The sequence below is a fragment of the Tachypleus tridentatus genome, chromosome 4, assembly GCF_004210375.1.
Source record: "Tachypleus tridentatus isolate NWPU-2018 chromosome 4, ASM421037v1, whole genome shotgun sequence".
NCBI lineage: Eukaryota > Metazoa > Arthropoda > Merostomata > Xiphosura > Limulidae > Tachypleus > Tachypleus tridentatus.
In genome coordinates, this window is record NC_134828.1 from 72,479,408 (window position 1) to 72,498,555 (window position 19,148).

Below are 19,148 nucleotides of genomic sequence, written 5' to 3' on the forward strand. Positions count from 1 at the left end.
TAGCCTGGAGTTCTTGGGTTCCAGACAAATAGGCCTCGAGATGAAAAAGTGGGTCAAGACCGCCATCTTCACCAGGAATGCATTCAACAAATAAAGATTCACTACTGTAATTAGAAATAGTGCAGTTCTGAACTTGTTCCGGTTGGCCTGGAAGTATACAATACATGAGTCTGATAAAAAAATAATTGAAACAAAATAACATACACCATTTCTAATTAATTGAAATCACAAGTTTATACAAACACTGTTGAACTCGTGTAATGCCGTTTTAACATAAACTGCGCAAGTTTCATTTCAAATCTTTAAAACCAAAGTACAAATATAGATTTTACTTGGGTGCTCATTTTTTTCAGTGGCGGCGCCAAGAAATTTTCGTTCGGGTGGCCGAGGGGGGCTGAAGTAAACTGAAGTAAATATGAAGTATAGATGGAAAATTATAATAATGTAAATACCAAGGTACATTTCAGAAAGTTGTGCTAATTTGAACTGCGTTTTCAATGCAGTTTTCATTGGAAACTCATGACCTGATTAATAATTCATTATTACAAATTAGAAATAATCTGTTTATGAAAATATGCGTATATGTAAAAAAGGAAGCTCATCTAAATTAGACCTAAGGTAATACATAATAATAAAGAAAATGAAGATTAGCTTAGATTGAACATTTAATATACCATTAAGAGTAAAGCTACAAATAAAAAAATATATAACATAAAGATATAGTTTACATAGCAGAAATGAATTATCCCATGTGAAATTAATACACTCTGAGGAAGAGTAAGGTCACTATCAGGCTCACTAGCTTTCATCATGTTGTGTTTATAGTCAATATTACTTCAAAACAATGCGCCTGTTCTGGCCATTGGCAGCAAATTTTGGATGTATGATACACAATGCAAAATGATCTCACAGAGGACACAACACCGGCTAAATGCTTCATAGTTTTGACCTATACACAATACACTTATACATGCATGCTATGTTTTACTTTTCAATAAAAATAAATGAAATTAATGGGTAAATACCTGTGAAACCTTTGGTTTATCAAGTAAAATCCCTGATGATCTTTTGCAACGTGAAATCAACGTGGTTGTCTAATCTTCGTCAAAGCTCAAGATAGAATGGCATTACACAGGGAGAGGCAATACAGCGCATTAGTTTCAGTGCATTCAGTACGTTGCAATGGGATGCATGACACATACTTCCGTTTCAATGAAGACGTTGAGTTCTACAGATCTATGTCTCTGTCTAATTGTTAAGCATAAACGACGATTGTGCTTTCCATATTTTATGAATATATGTAGGTAACAATATTGTGGGTCTGAGGGGGCTTGGCTTATTTTTGGGGGGCTCAAGCCATTCCAAGCCACCCTTGGCGCCGCCACTGATTTTTTTTAAAAAAGAGCAGATTAGGATACCAAACAATTAAATATTTTAACTTATTCACTAAAAACCATTTATGGTATCTGATGGCAGAGGCCTTTAATTCACGTTTACAGAATAATTAACTAAAGCCTGGTAGATGTACGAAAGTGACTTTTAGTACATTCGTTGATATTTTCAATTTATTTTCTTTCCGTCTACAAATACGAGTTGTTAGCACAAAATTCATTCTACGAGAATCGAAGTTTAATGATGAATAACAGGACGACGGCAGCAGCAGCAACAAACATTTGACACGTGTATGTTCAGTAACAAACATTTAATCACTGGACGTTTCGGAATATACATATTTTATTTTCAGCGAGTTATACTGAACGTGGTACATCATTAAGTACAGACATATAAAGTTTAAACACTCTATAAAAGTAATACAACATAAAAGTATGAAATAAATTGAGAGACAATAAAATAAACAAAAATAGAATAATGCAACAATATTGTACTTGTACTTAGAACAGACTTAACTTGCAAATTTAAGTTATAACGCAACTATGCTACAATTATGATCAGTGTAAATGACAATAGGTTGTCGTGTTGCAGGTACATAAACATTGAAATGATCTAAAGCTAACATTGAAGCCAATGTTTTTTATCTTCAGCAGAATAGTTCTTTTTGTGAGAAATAAACTTTTTAAAAAATAACAAAAAGTATTCAATAACTTCGTTGTCTGTTTGTAATAGAATAGCACCAGCGTCACAATTGCTGTCAACAACAACTAATGTTGTTAAAGTCAGGTGCCACGGATAGAAGATAAGTGCGCGATAAAAATTTGACTTTTAAAATGCAGACTGACATGTTTTAAGCCATTTAAACTTCTGATTTTTCTTCATTAGTTTGTTTAATGGTACATTGATGTCAGAAAAAGTTTTGCAAAACTTTCTGTAAAAACCAGTCATTCCCAAAAGTCTAATCAAACTTTCTTGTTTTGAATAGTTGGATAATTTGCAAAACAATCAACTTTCACACAACTGAAGGGCTCATCGAAAGCTGAGAAAGCCTATAATGGAGCAACAAAAATTTTCTGGTTAGGTTTTCCGACTAATTGACAGGTATGCCAAGTTTTAAAAAACTGAGAGACATCTTGCTTAATTTTTGGCCCGAAAGAAATGTCTCACAAGCTTATCACATGTCTTCTTGGCATTTAAATTACTGCCCATGGAGAGATAATGAACAACTTTCAATATTTCTGAACGATATGCTTCGGGAACAACTCCTTGGTAAAGTATAGCCCAGTCTTTTGACGCTGGCATATATGCTAGTTTCCATTTTCTCATAAGCACGCCATTTTTGAAAAAAATAGCCATTTGTAAATTTCTCAAGTTCATCTTTTGAGAGTGCTTATTTAGATAGTGAAGAGATTTGCGGATCCTTTTCTTGCTCGGCGATCAGTTTACTTCTAGCAGATGGAACTACACCAGTTGAACTTGATTCTTCACGTCTATCATTGTCACTCACCTTACTAAGAAATTGTCAGTAGAACAGTTATTCATAAAATTCCTATCGTATTAAAAAATGTCCGAGACAAGTTTATAATATTGTCTTCTGAACAAAGGTTTATCATCTGTTTTTGGTTTAATTTCTTAGCCTAAGCTCGAGTCACAACACACGAGAGAAACATATCGGGATTCTCCTCAACAACAACATTATCCTTAAATGAAACCATTATTAGCTCGTTAACCATTTTTGCTTCAGCAATAGCTTTTCCCCCAGTCAATCGTTTCCCAGCAATAATTATACACCCTTAATTGGAAGAGTAGGTCTTACTCTAATTGCAAGTCATCTTGAAGCTAGATTTTAATGTTAAATAAATGGTATGAAGAGGAAGATTAATAAAGCCACATTCCCAGTTCTGAGCAAAAATAGATTCACCAATGGCAGCATTCGGATCTAAAGGCAATAGACCCTCTAACAACAATGACTGTATCGTACCAGTGTTACGTATAATACAAATGGCTAAGGGAAAGACACAGAACAAACAGACACAAAAGGTCCAAATTCTTCCCTGATTGTAACAGCCTTTAAATCAGTGGACAGATCAACAAAATCATGTAATCTGGTGAAACTACGTCTATATGTGGATACGAAGGCACTGGGCATTATCTCCCTATCTTTTTTATTTTTCAAACACCATCAATAGGCCCTAACATGACTAGGTGTTTTACAAAGTTTCATAGAGGCTTTGATAGCTTTTTATTAAGTTTTATTCTGACTGTCAGGAGACTTTGAACTAGATTTTAGAAGAATCCCCAACTTTAGTTGATTGAACAGATACCGGTTTTTACTGAGATGGCAGGAATTTATTTTTTTATGAAAAGTAGTTTTATGTGTTAAGGTCTAATCATCGGAAAGAGCAGCTGCTTGATCTAGTGTTTCAGCTTTCTTTTCGTCCATTTAAGTTTTGAGGTTGTCACGTACACAATCTTTAAACTCCTGAATTAGATATAATTATGTTACTTTGTTGAAACTGTTGCCAATAACCATAGGATTACACTATTGACAACATGAATCTCATTTTCGTGAGCGAGTTCCATACAACTTTGATTATCTTGCTTATGATAATTTTAAAAGGTTTGGCTATAAGCCTTCGGTACTAGCTCATATGCTTTGAGAATAGTTGCTTTAACCTTAACATGCACAATCTTTAATAAAAAGAATGGTATAAGCTTCTTGAGCTTCATCAAGTTCATTTCCATTAAATGGTGGTTCTTTAACATATCGATTAAGCTGAAGTTTATTATTTGCATTGGTCGATCGGAGTTGAGTATAATTTCAATTTCTTTCATCTTGATTTCTTTTTGGCTTCAATGCGAACTTTCTCAGCATCGAGACGTTTATTTTCTCTTTCATCTTCGATACGAACTTATTTTGTCTAGGCTTCGATATGAGCTTGTTTAATCTCAGTTTGTTTGCGTTTTGCTGTATTTCTATCATACCTATATCACTCAACCCTGATTGGCTATTGCAGACACTAGAATATTCCCTAATACCTCCTCAGACAACAAATCATCATTGATTAGTATTTCAATAATATGCTTCTTAGTTCATTTTATTCCTTGATTTCTTAACATATAGTTCTAAAACCTTAGTAGTTTCGAGCAATTCACTTTTGTTATATATTTCTATTTGTTCGAGGGGTGATGTAAGAAAATCTTGGTAATCAGACACAATTAAATTTTGTTGGCACTGATAAATATAAAATGTATTATGATTTAAATTTAAGTTGAATTTTGTCTATGATTCAGATCTCGGACAAGAGCATCCAATTTATTATGTTAATTTGTAAGTTGTAAGTTAAACTTAAAACTTAAATGAGTATGGATATGCATCCAATTTATATAACATGCTACCAAAATTGTAACACAATGTTTCTCTCTTTCTTTTTAATACACAAACAATAACACAATTTACAATTATGGTTATTGCAAATAATAATCTATGTACAATTAAGTCTTCTATCTGTTCGAAATTTATAAGCGTTCTTGGTCAAATATCTGAAGTTCCAGATTAATAAGCGTTAATCACAGTTATAGCTTACCAACTATAGCAGACCAATAACATGCACTGTCCTTTGGCGAGTCGCGTTGGTTACATTCATAGGCGTGAAAAAATTTCTAGAAATTTCAGCTTGCACAACAATATAGACGACACATTAGTATTTACGTACACATATATATTGTTAATTTTTACACTCGAGAAACTTCTACAACTTTATTGAACAGGTAGGAATTTCGCAATACAAATTTAACAGCATAAATCATGTACATTTCTAAATATAAATTTAACTTAAACAAACATCGAGTCTCCGATTTAATTTGTTACGTATTATGACGTCAAATAGCCTGCATTTTTAATTTTAATTTAGACGTGAACAAAGTGTTAATATGTATCAAACTTATATTTGCCAACAAGATTGATACACAGTTTTCTTTCTTAGCACAAACATATTTTAATATACAAACAATAATACAATTTATAATAACGGATTTTACAAATAGTTATAACAAATAATGATTTATATGCAAAAGTTTTACAAACTTACAAACAATACTGAGCCTCCATACAAAACTATAAATGAGTCTCAAATCGGTCAAGAGTTGGCCACGAGTTAAAGGTTTGAAAAAACAAAAAACTCAGATCATTTATTCCATGAGCCGAGGCTAATAAATTATGTGAAAGTAGGATTATTGTAGGATTATCATAGCATCCATCCACACATTTTTAAAGTTCATAACCTGGTCAAATGACGGGTATCTCAGCTTGTATAGAAATAAACCCCAATATTGGTGATTTATTTATTTTTAAGTTTTTTTTCTGCTAAGCTTAATAATGTAATTAAAGTTCAAAAGTTTTCATTGAACTTCTGATCAAACGAAATGCAAAATTAAGTCATCTACAAAAAATTACAAGCATTTAAAAAGAAAACTTACACAGTTATATTCATACGTTATAAACATACGTTGTTGTTATATTATTAAATTTGTTACCATTTAACAATTATACTTAACTAAAATCTATACGATACAAATTAATTATAGCTAAGTTCCATTGTGTTAGCTTGTAATCAGAGAAGCATTTTTTTTACGCCTGACGTAGCCTTTTGACTATTGTATCGACCTGTATATTGAGAAGTTCAAGGTTTAAGCCAGTGATATTATTCTGAAAAAGTAAAGTACTTTCATCTGTAAGCTCATTACAAACGCGAACTTTACTCCAGCTTTTGGGTTTAAAATAATCATATGTGTTCTTAACTGCTCGCATTTTTAGTCATGAGCTAAAAATCAAAGACTTACGCATGAGTATTGGTGGTCTCTGAACTATTTCTTTAGCCCGCTTAGGTGGCATTCAGGTTACAAATACCACACTACTTTAAAAGGTCAAAGGTTTAAACAAATAATAATAATATAAAAATAAAAACTAAATTATATAGTTAACAGTTCTAAAACTTCAAATAATAAAACTAACTTACGAACAGATAATAAAGTGAAAACACACGGTTTGTTCTGAACTCCAACCACATTTTGAGCCTTGCAAATTAGAAATCCAAAGTCGTTTTCATTTTGTGGAATGTAGCGAGCTACGCTCTTTATACCAAAAGTTTCAAAGGAAGAAATTTCTCTACTATTTTCTGTGTTGTTCACTTCCCAAATAAAGTTAAGATTATTTGGATCAGCTTCGACCTCACAGGACACTTCGGCCACTTCTTTCACTGTGACAGCATAAGTAACTTTCTGACCTTCCTTACACACAGGGGCATCTAGCGAAAAGGTAAAGTATCTCATTAAAATTTCTTCGTCTCACTGAAAAGAGATAGAGTAAGCCTAGTAATAAATACTCCGCTCATATCACTATATCATTTGTAAAGAAAATATATAAAAAGTTGATGCACAGAAAACAAGACATTATAGGCCACAAACCCATAATCGCTAACCTTAATTTTACACAGTCATGGTAGATTATTTTATTATTGTAGGTTGGTTTATGTTTCACCTATACTGTGGGTTTCGTTTCATAAAAAAATATACGAGTAAAACTGTAAGTACGCTTGTATTTTTCAAGTTGATTTTACCGACTGTGGATTTCACTTTACTTACTCTACGTTAGAGTTTTACTTGCATTTTATTTTCACCTCCAGCCCCTCACTCTCTCCTCGTCCTTCTATGTTGTCAGCTAAACACCTGTAGATGCCACTTTGTTCTCGTCTAACGTTCTCCAGGACCAAGGATTTATTGTTAACAAAAACTCCAGTTTGAGGATTCGTTAGTAACGTGACTCCTTGGAATTGCCATTCCATTCTTATAATTTTTGGGTTTGACTGAAATTCGCACTCCAAGTAAATATTATTTCCCTCGTACAACTTATCGGAAACTTGGTTAGGGTTCAGGTACACGGATAACTGAGGAGCATCTAATCAAGAAATTGAATTGCAAAAAAACAAAACAGTAAAATATATCTGTTGTATGATTGTTAAAGGACAAGAAAACAGACCGATAAATATACAAGTAATAAATAAACAGATGAAAGACAAATACATAAAGATAATACAGAAATGTTTGTATAAATTGAATAATAGAAATTCGTGATGACGCGAAATCCACTTGAAGTAAAAATGTATCTCGGGGTGACTGGTATAGATATTAAAACATTTACCAAAATAAAGCAGAGAACAACGTTTCAACCTTCTTAGGTCATCTTCAGGATAGCAAAGAAAAAGTTTGCAATTGACTTTTGCCGGGCACATGTCTTAGAGACGAGAGTGTAAACGGATACAAGATTGTAGGGGGCGTTGCAGTTAGATGTTAGTTATCAGTTTGTATAGGTATAAATGTGTTCCTTTATATTGGTTTAATTTTGGTTTTAGTTGATTTATAAGTAGTGTTTCTTTGATTTTATATTTTTTCTGCTTTATTTTGGTAAAATTGTTAATACCAGCCGTTCTGAGATACACAATGATAGAAAGTACGATAGATACAGGAAAGTATTGATAGGGATCCAGATAAATGCATGAATTTTCAGAATTAAGTTTGAAGTTCTGATACTAAGCTTAAAACCAATTATATAAACTATGAAACCTCACTGAGAAAACAACTAAACAAATCTCTGTATTTCATTTGACTTTCCTTGCAACATTATTTCGTTAAGTCATATTCTAGATCCAATACGTGAAATTATGTTTAATATAAAAATTACAACTCCCTTTAAAAAACCTGTTATTCACACACTGGGTTATGAGATGATAAGACGCTTAAAGAGTTATTAAGTTCATAATTGTTTTAAACAGATCATTTTATCATGATAATCAACGTATTTCCTGATTGCTGTCTTTCAGTTACTTACTACAACAAAGCACTGAGAATTTCACCTCATATAGATTGATTTTCTTTTAAGTATTAAAAGTTAAACGTAATATTCAGCATAGCTGTTATCTGTCGTCAAATCCCCAGATAAAAAAAAAACACGAAAGAGACAAACAACTAATCTGCCATTTCTACATTTAAAGTATAACATTAATAGCTACAATAAATAAAGGAAAACTCTACCAACTTTTTGGGTAATCGTTCTGTAAGTTTCATGAGTTATTAGTTTATTTTTTACTGAACATAATGAAAGTTTGCACTAAAAACGATCATTTTCGATAGATCCGTGAAACCACGACGAACATTCCGGCGTACAGTTGTTCAAGTTTTGTAATCCAATAGCTTGTTATTTAGTTCATTAGTAAAGTAACTGTTTTATTTTTAAATGGGCAGCAAGATATATTAAAAACTACTGGTCATAAATTTGAGTAAGAATGTTCGGATGTAAAATAAATGGCATGCATTTAAACGAGGGGAAACTGATAATGAAGCATGTTGTATAGGTAAGGAACAATGAGAACAGGTAAAGACTGTTGAAGAAAACGTGCACCCGACGTGTGATTTAATAATATCAGACTTGGGAAGTTTGCATTACTAAACATTCAAATCCTGGTGATATCGATTAAATCACTATTTTTCCAATGATTTACATGGAGATAATTTACATTTAACTTTACTATTTGTACAAAATATTATTTGGCATTGTGGCCATGATAAATGAAAATAATTATTTACTTAAAGAATTATATCTCTTATATCTCTAAATAATTCCTCTGTGGATACAGTAGATAGCTAAATGTGGCTTTTTTGTAAGAAAAACATACACAAACACATTTCTTTATATATATGTGTGTGTATATATATATTAGTCAAATACACAAACATGCTTTTCCATATATATAAAACTTCCTATCAGTATCAACATCGATCCGTAAGTGTTGGGCTCGGCATGGCCAGGTTGTTATGGTACTCGACTCATAATCCGAGGGTCGCGGGTTCGAATTCCCGTCACACCAAACATGCTCGACCTTCAGTAGCGGGGGCGTTATAATGTGACGGTCAATCCCACTATTCGTTGGTAAAAGAGTAGCCCAAGAGTTGGCGGTGAGTAGTGATGACTAGCTACCCTTCCCTCTAGTCTTACACTGCTAAATTAGGGACGGGGAGTGAATATAGCCCTTGTGTAGGTTTGTGCGAAATTCCAAACAAACCAAACAAAACCGTAAGTATTCGTATGTCCTGAAAGGCTAATTTGAGAAAAAAATTATTAAAATAAAAATATTTCTTTTTGTGACGCAATTTCACAAGAAACAGGACTTCTTGTGTCGAGTGAGTGAAACAGTCATTTCAAAAATAGAAGCAGAAACAGAAAAAAAATGTGTAAAGAGAGAAACGTGGTTAAGTGCATATTTGTTGTTCTTCTACATACCTGAATAAATTGTTTTAATTAAATTTAATATCTTCTGTTCGACGCTTTTTATGGAAATGACAACTGTAAAAAAAACAACAAAAAAACGCTTACTTTCTTAGCGATCTTTTCTTACGCTCAGTAAAATTACAAGAAACGGTGGCATCCAATGGAAAAATACTAGCGGTACTTTGTGTAGCTGAGCACTATAATGTGTTGGATGCATCTATTGCATCAAAACAGATTGCCAACAATACATTGCATTCAGTCTAATTTGCTTAAACACAAATGTAATGCTCGTTTCTTAATTGAAATAACACATGAAAATGTCCAAAACTATATAACCAAATTGCATATACGCTCTTATTCCAGAGATTTGGTCGACTGCACATTTCATATTTATTCATCATTATTTCTAGAAAAACTACCGTTAAATTGTTTCACCGGTCATTTGCTAGTCATCTATAAAAGACACTTTAGTGTTGCAAAGTGATGCAATTAGCGAGATCCAAACACTGAATATATTTCTTTTTCTTCTATATCTCTTTTAACCTTTGTTGTCAAATTTTCCTTAAACTGGATAAAACATACGACATCACGGAATACTCTACTAATGATTTCACTGGCAAAAGGGACTTGCAACATTGTGACACCCACACACGCAGTGTAGTTATTGATTTGTGAAGTTTACACAAGGAAAACCTCATTAATGTGAATTTTAAAATAAATATTTTGATCCATAATTTTCATAACATATATAGCAATATAAGTTAAATTTGATGGAAGCAGTTCACTTCCTTTTAACGATAGCTAGTTGTATACGAGTATTTCAATAAAACGATCAAAACCAGAAAACAATTCGATGCCTCTGCGATTTCCCCTAAACGACGAATATTACAAAAAAAATTATAAAATCAAATAAATAAGTACAATACGATAAAAAGAGTAAGTGTATTACCAAACTGATTTTAGAATACTTTATGGTGTTAACAGCCTATGAATAGAAAATAGAATATTTTATAGTGTTAATAGCCTATGAATAGAAAAATTAAACAAGTGTCCAGTGTAAAATTGATATGAAGAAATGTATGCAAAACGTTTTAACCTTCTGTAGGTTTCTATTAAGCATAGATAATTTATGTAAAACTTGACATACATTTGAAAACAACGTATGTATGTATTTATTAGTGATGTGTTTTTCTTTTGCACGCCTCCCGGTGACTCAGAACTTATCACTCTAAAAACCAGGTTCCGATACCAGTGGTAAGTAAAGTACTTAAAGCCCGTTGTGTATCTGTGTTTATCAAGAAGCATACAAGTAAAGTATGCACAGTTTTTTTGCACAGTTATAAAACAGAATACCTTTGTGAAGTATCTTAATAAAATTCGTGCATAAAGAAAAATAAATATTGTATTTAACAAGCTCTTTGTATGGATCACATTAGTGTACGTACAATGGACGTTCAGAATAAATCCATCTGCTTTGGAAATTCCTGGTATTTTTATATTTTCCACTCGACAGGACAAGTATTTCCCGTTATCGTCACTTATCGGAATGAAGACAAGATTGCTAATGGTTCGGTTTCCACCATCTCTCACGATCTCCAAAGTATTCTTCAATTTTCGGGTTCCTAGCCACCAGGTGATATTAGCAGGAGGTCGTGACCCCGTCGTCTGACACTCAACACCAAACTGACGACCAGCACAAAAATGACGGTGGGTCGAAATAACTTGTACTTCCATAGGCTTTACTGAAAATTGGTATTATAATATTGTCTAATATTGTCATAAGGAGTCATTATATTCTTACTCAAATCATAACAAACATATCAGAAGTACATATAAATATTCAAGTAACATTGTTAAGCCTTAACAGCCTAAATATTTCGTTATATCAGATGATTAGGACTAAACCAACATACAAATTCCAAGTTAGAATACATGGTTGTATTTTAAAAATATATTACTACATATCAAAATCAAGATGGCACTGTAAATAGTCGATACATATGAATATTAGGCTGTTCTCAGTTACATGGTATTCTACTTTTATATAATAAATTATTAAATAAAATGTTTATTGTATTTCAAGACTGGAGACAGTCTCATTTTCAAATAATTATTGTGCAACATAAAAATTATTTTATTTTTTTCAATATTTGTGTTATATTATTGCATACATTGATTAAATCATGCACGTTCGCAGCATTATTTTATCATTCAATGTCAACACATACTTCCTAAGAATTCCTGTATTTCAGAAAAACAAAATGTTATTAAGTTTTCCTGACAATACAATCCATTTACAAAACACCCCACATGACTCAACTACGTCTCAGGACTTCCATCGTTAAAAATCATGTTTCGATATCCTCGTTAAGCAGAGCACAGATAGTCCATTGTGTAGCTTTGTGTATAACAGCAGAAAGAGAAGAAAAACTTATAAACCAGCTTCAAATATCATGAAATTAATCTATTTTGCTTATGTATCATTAATTATCTGAAAAACTGCTGGCTGCTTTTGCGTTATGTATATATTAGAGTTATTTTCTCTAAGGCAAGTCACCTGCTGACAAACCCCCTAGTTTACGGATTTACAACCCTAAAATTAGGGGTTCGATTCCCGATATGGCTTTGCTATATGAAAACACACACATACACTCGAAGGCGATATGTTTTGCTTATTTTTTAGTTACTTAGCTCTTACATTTAATAAAATAATCACACACACACTTACAGTTCATGTCAATAATGACAGTAGCGACCCCTGGAGAAGTTAGATTGGTATTGGAAGCCTGACAGGAGATATCGACCATAAAATCTTCACGTGTTAGTTCGTGAATGATGTAGTCATTTCGAACGTTGTACTTTCCAGTCACCTGAAAGCTTTCGTCAACTTGAACAGAACCTCTCCACCACGTTACGATCGGCAAAGGTTTACCTATTTAAAAAAAATCAAACTATTAAGAGCTAATATCAAAGCTAGAAACAAGGTGGTAAAAAATACCAACTTAAAGTACTGATATTTCTTTTCATTCTTTCTAGGATTTAAAACACAAATGCTACTTTCTTTTCATTTTTGGATTTCAAATATTGTAGACAGAACCCAATATCCAGATTTGGTAATATATTTAAATGTAATAAGTTTTAAACATTCCTAACTGCTATTAATAGACTAGTCGGATTTGTTTTGACAGTGTGAAACTAAAACTGCCCAACAACCAACCAAACATAAAATAGTACCTCGATTTCACCAGATGGGGTGGCGGTACGTTTACGAGGTTGCGGTGCTTTTGTTTGTTTTGTTTTTTAATTTTGCGCAAAGCTACACGAGTGCTATCTCCGCTAGCCGTCCCTAATTTCGCAGAGTAAAACTAGAGGGAAGACAGCTAGTCATCACCACCAACCGCCAACTCTTGGACTGCTCTTTACCAATGAATAGTGGGATTAACCATCACTTATAACGCCTACACGGCTGAAAGGGCAAGCATGTTTGGTGTTAACCGGATTCGAACGCGCGATCCTCAGATTACGAGTCGAGTGCCTTAACCACCTAGTCATGCCGGGCTGGTTACAATGCTAATATCCAACGCCAATCCTGCGCTGTGGATAGGGCGCAGACAGCCCATGACACAGGGCAATAAAAGATAAATTCTCTACCACTAGAATAAAAAGTAACTGTTTCTGAGTAATTTGACAACACTAATTCTGAATATCATGTTGAAAATTATTGATGAACTTCGAAATATTATTATATCTTGCCCATTATGAAAATAACACCTCTTTAAATAACTTCATTTAGTCATTGGAAATTGCATTTAAGAATGTGTAATCTTCATTATTCGATAACTTTCTTTCATGTTTACGCCATGAGCAACAGCAATCGGTGACTTAGTGTGCACAAATACGGTTTGTTTGTTTAAAATTATGCACAAAGCCACACAGTGGACTATCTGTGCTCTGCTCACCACGGGTATCGAAACCCATTTTTTTTTTAGTGGGGTGAGCCCGCAGACATACCGCTGTGCCACTGGGGGGCGCACAAGCTTGTCTTTCAGACTAACTTTAGATGAGTTGTTGAAAAGTCTTCACTCTTGAAGATCGTATTCAGTACCCAATTCTTCCATTAGTGCATCAACATTTGTAGAGAATCACAAAGTATCTTAAATAAATGAAGCTTAGTATTCCGAGAATGGTTTAATCACAAAGTCTATGTTCAATGGAGATCAGTTCAATCTACATTTTGATCAACGTGTGTTATTGGGTTATATTAGTTTTGGATAATTCTACCCTCCATCAATAACCCTGAACACAAGTTAACCAAAGACAGATAAGCTGGACCTATACCTTAGTACAAAGTATAAAAGGTAACGAAAAATGTGGAAGTTTCATACTTACACACTTATAACGAACAACTTACAAGAGGACTTTGATCTTTTTCAGTACACCCTTAACTCACTTAAGTTTGCTCGCAAGTACATTCTTGAAATGTCTAAAATATTTTTCATACTAAGGTAAGCGATTATCTGAAAAAAAATCTTAAGCATACTACTTAGGTATTTTTACATTTTTTAGAATTAATTAATATTTAAAAATATCTTTAGTCAAATTACCGACACCTTATCAACGAAATAAACAATTCTGTTGTTCAGTGTATTACATTTCAATCTCTCTCTTTCTTCACCGTCCACCCGCTAGTACAGCGGTAAGTTTCCGGATTTGCAACCTTAAAAGGAGGAGTTCGATTCTCCTCGGTGGGCTCAGCAGATAACCTCATGTGGCTTTGCTATTAGAAAAACACACACCCCTTTTTTGCACTAGTATTTCTGTCTTTTAAGATATGTTATGGAAGAGTATTCTAAAGAATTTGTAAAAGAAAGATATTAAGGACATGTGAACAAAATAGAGAAGTGTTTTGGTGAATACATTATTCAGGCAGTAAGAAAATCTATATATTCACAACCCTAATATCTTAAACTGTTTTTAATATCGTTTTAGATTGTAATAAAGTATTACTTTTGCTTCATATCACTCCAAAATATTGTACTTAAAGCTCATTTACTTCCATTCACCTTACATAACAATGTCCGAAGAAAATATATTAAACGAATGTATTTACAGAGAAGTAAAACGATTTTAAACATATAAATAACAAGTCACTTGAAAACTATAACTGATGTAAAGTACGGTGGAATTGTTTATAATAAATGAAACAGAAGATAAGATATCTTTCTAACAGTAGGTAAATATACAACACTGTGTAAAGTAATCTAAAATAAGCTTTATATCTACTATAACGAAATGATACCAAATTTATATATATTTATATATATCTACAAGTTTCAATACTTTCAAGGAATCATTTCAGAGCCCGGCATGGCAAGGTGGTTAAGGCGCTCGACTCGTAATCTGAGGGTTGCGGATTCGAATTCCAGTCACACCAAACATGCTCGCTCTTTCATCCGTGGGAGCATTATAATGTGACGGTCAATCCTACTATTCGTTGGTAAAAGAGTAGCTCAAGAGTTGGCGGTGGGTGATGATGACTAGCTGCCTTCCTTGTCGTCTTACACTACCAAATTAGGGATTGCTAGCGCATATAGTCCTCGTGTAGCTTTGCGTGAAATTCAAAACAAAGAACTCCTTTTAAGTCCAGCCCCGGATGGGCAGGCGGTTAGGGCGCTCGACTGATATTCTGACAGTTGCAGGTTTCCATCCCCATCATACCAAACATCCACCGTGGGGGTGTTATAATGTACGATTAATCTGAATATATGGGTAGTGTTGACTAGTTAACATTCCCTTTAGTATACCACTGCTAAATTAAGGACGACTATTGCATATAACTCGAGTAACTTTACGCGAAATAAACAACGACAATCCTTTTAAAATATAATAAACAAGTGTGTATATATATTACATCGCCAACTTTAACTTGTTAATATTTTAATAAACAAAACACTCTGTTTTATTTGAAGTTTCTAAGTGATTCTAATGAGATGGTTCAGTTTAATCACCACGTGGTTACAGATACTACACACGAAGAGAAGCGTGAAAATAGTATGAAAACAAACAAAAACTGAAATAAACTGTTTTTAAAGGTTATTCGTTATGCTTTCTAGTGTGTTAAAAATGAAAAATATACGATTTTACCAGATACGACATAATTAGCAACCTTTTCTTCGGTGTTGTTTTGTTTGTTTGTTTTTTGAATTTCGCACAAAGCTACTCGAGGGCTATCTCTGCTAGCCGTCCATAATTTAGCAGTGTAAGACTAGCGGGAAGGCAGCTAATTATCACCACCCACCGCCAACTCTTGGGCTACTCTTTTACCAACGAATAGTGGGATTATAACGCCACATTATAACGCCCCCACGGCTGAAAGGGCGAGCATGTTTGGCGCGACGGGGATGCGAACCCGCGATCCTCAGATGACGAGTCACACGCCTTAACACGCTTGGCCATGCCGGGTCTTTCTTCTGTGTAAAAATCTAAATACGCAAACCAAATAAATAGCGTTTCAATTTTTTTTTTTTACTGCATACTTTAGTCTGTTATAAAACATAACTGTTCACGTTTCAGACTAATATTTTTAGTAAACTGATAAAATATCTCACCTCCTTTTGCCACACAACGAAGAATGAGTGAAGAACCTTCGTCATAAGGGCCGATCTGTCCATACAAGAGCTCGTTCTTCTCATTAGTAATGAGAACACTTCTAGGAGGAACTTATAAAATAGATATTACAAGTTTTACAGAACAGTTCCACTGTAATAAAAGAGCTCAGTATGCCTTATTAATGGCTGACCAGATCGGCTTCCATATCTAAAACATACTGATCTGTTTGAAATATTTCACTGTAATTTATTGGTAATGTGTTTTTCTCGAAGGTTTTTTATTCTTAACATAATTCTCAATGATAACAAGGAGGTTTAACAGTTCTAAAAGTTAACGATTCAACTGAATAGTGTCTTGTGTTTTAATGTTTGGACCAAAACTTGTGAGGAAAAGATTAACGCTAAAACTATCAACTTTTTTATCATCGTTTATGTTCTGCATACAATATCATACTGGATAATTATACGATTTTTTTATTTTGCCATAGCACCCAGTATAAATAGGTCAAAAAATGGACAAAACCGTTCAAATTTAATGTCAAATACTTCGAAAATCACGAAATTTATTAGAAAAAAAGTTAAGTGCAATAGCAAAGATATTCTTTTTCATTTCTTTGGTAGTCGTATGTTATCAAATTTCCTGCCAACCAACAAAGTCATGAAGCCACAACCAATTTGATACAAATATATTAAAGAACAAATGTACTTAAATGTGAAAGGGTACTATATAGACCTTATCGATGATTCTAGGGCTAAGAGCTTCCAATATGGATATTAGTGTCTAGTAAATGTCAGACTTAAACAAATCTGAAAATAGAGTAGAAAGTTAGAGGCTAACAAATTTTCTTTAAATGGTCAAACTTTCAGTTGATTGAAGAAAATACGATGGTATGTTATTTACGGGCACATGTCGTCATGCAAACTGAAGAACCTTACATGCAATCAAAACCCAAACTACCTTTATGTTGATATATGCACAAACAGCGAGACAAGGTTTTGGTTCTCCGCTTTTTGAAAAAATACAAATATATTTAAATATAGTGTTTTTCGTCGCTAGTTAGACATTTATGTGTTTTAGGATTAGTTTTAAAGAAGCAGTGTGGTATGCCCTAACCTAAAATAGACATTAAACATAAAACTTATCTTTCTGGTGCTTAAAACAAAAACATATCACATTAAATGCTGTTATATACTTATCACATGTTATATACATTTATAAACAACCTCAAGTTTGTTATTTTTTGTTACTTTATACATTGCACCTAGTACGTCAAAGTAAAGAACAGAATAGATGACCTCAGATTACCAGAGAATGAAGTGACGTAGTGAGCAGCTTATTCTGAGACCGAGAGATATGATATGTATGATACGTAACTAACAGAAGAAAAAAGAAATCTTCTTCCATTCGAAGATAGAGTAACCGTTAACCTATTTTATTAAAATAGAAACGTGTGTGTTATAAGAAAACTAATTTGTCCAATTTTGTTAATTAACCACAAAAATTATGAAAAGAAACCAATGTGTCTTGTTATAATACTGTTTATAAAACATAAGGTTTTACTGAGTCTGAAAATACACGTGACTGCTGTGAATACTTATGTACATTTCTAGGATGTAAAAGTGTGCAGAAAGTAAAAGGAGGGTATGGCCAGGTATCTTAAAAACAAATAATGTGTAAGTTTTGTACTTTGCTTACCAACAGTTTATAAATTTAAATCCTTCGTGGATTGGTAATAACTTTTCATGAAGAAATCTTATGAATAGTATCCCAACGCTAAGAGCTAACTAAATGTTAGGCCTAACAAACTTTATTTTCGTATAGAGAAAATGTCCTCTTTGTAGATTACAATGACCAATTTGAATATGAAAGGACAAAATTTACAGATCGATTCGTTTTTGGTTTGCTGCATGAGGTTACTTTTAAACTTACACTCGAGTGTTTCTATCGTGAAGTTCTTTTGCCATACTTTCAACTTATCTATATCGAGTAAAATCTGAAAATATTTGCAAAATGTTTACCTTTTTTTGGTGTAATATAATTAATCATGGGTTCTATCGTATCACTTATCCTGTTCGGCTAGAATATGGAATATATATATTTGTTAATTTTTATAATGATGTTATTTAGCCTGTTTATTTACCAATTTTCAAAATTTAGCTTAATTTTACATAGGTCTTAAAGTATAAAATATAAAATGAATCGCAGCTCACAATAGCTTACGTACCAATAACTTCTAGTTTTATTGAACTTTTGACCGTTCGTCCCCATCGAAAATCGACTCTGCAACTGTACTTTCCTTCATCTTCAGCTTCAACAGATTTTATTGTCAGAAAAGCCAAATCAATGTCCAAGTTAAAATCCAAATGAGCTCTTTGTCCCAGGAAATTGCTGGTGAAGTGTTTGGAGTTCTCTAGTGCACCATATCTAGAGTCTACACTGAAAATTGGAGCATTGATTCCTGACTTGTACCACAACACTAGAGATATGAAGTCATCTTCAGAAGGAAGGCTGATGTTACATGGTAGTTGAATCTCACTATCGACTACAGCTTCAAGTGTCTGTATGTCTGAGAAATAGAACGTAAGCATGACATCGTCGTAAATACTCAGTTAACAATCGTACATAACGAAGGTATCACAATAAAGTGTTCTTGGCATATACAACTACTGAACATAGTTAATATTAATCAACAATATACAATTGTCTGTTTGGTTAACTAGTAAGACAATGCAACTGATTTTAATCCACTTATAAATACCATTTTCTCTTTATCTTTGCCAAAGTAATTATATCAACAAAAATGAATATTTCCAGTGTTCTTTTG

The 19,148-nt window shown here is 33.2% G+C and overlaps 1 protein-coding gene across 1 annotated transcript; it reads right to left on the reverse strand.

Annotated features, from left to right (window-relative positions):
* Positions 1 to 7,049: 7,049 nt before the first annotated feature.
* LOC143248149 (cell adhesion molecule 3-like) lies at positions 7,050 to 18,912 on the reverse strand. Its single transcript, XM_076496580.1, has 5 exons — positions 18,549 to 18,912; positions 16,324 to 16,434; positions 12,444 to 12,647; positions 11,161 to 11,457; positions 7,050 to 7,348 (listed from the first exon to the last, which is right to left on the reverse strand). Exons 1-5 carry the CDS (start codon positions 18,910 to 18,912, stop codon positions 7,050 to 7,052), a joined length of 1,275 nt encoding a protein of 424 aa, XP_076352695.1.
* Positions 18,913 to 19,148: the final 236 nt, after the last annotated feature.

Excerpts from the sequence above, each read along its gene's own strand:
- LOC143248149 (XM_076496580.1), bottom strand. The coding sequence starts at position 18,912 with ATGCTTACGTTCTATTTCTCAGACATACAGACACTTGAAGCTGTAGTC. Across the intron at positions 16,435-18,548 it reads AATAAAACTAGAAGTTATTG|TTCCTCCTAGAAGTGTTCTC; the intron begins GTACGTAAGCTA and ends CTATTTTATAAG. Across the intron at positions 11,458-12,443 it reads TGTCATTATTGACATGAACT|TAAAGCCTATGGAAGTACAA; the intron begins GTAAGTGTGTGT and ends ACCAATTTTCAG.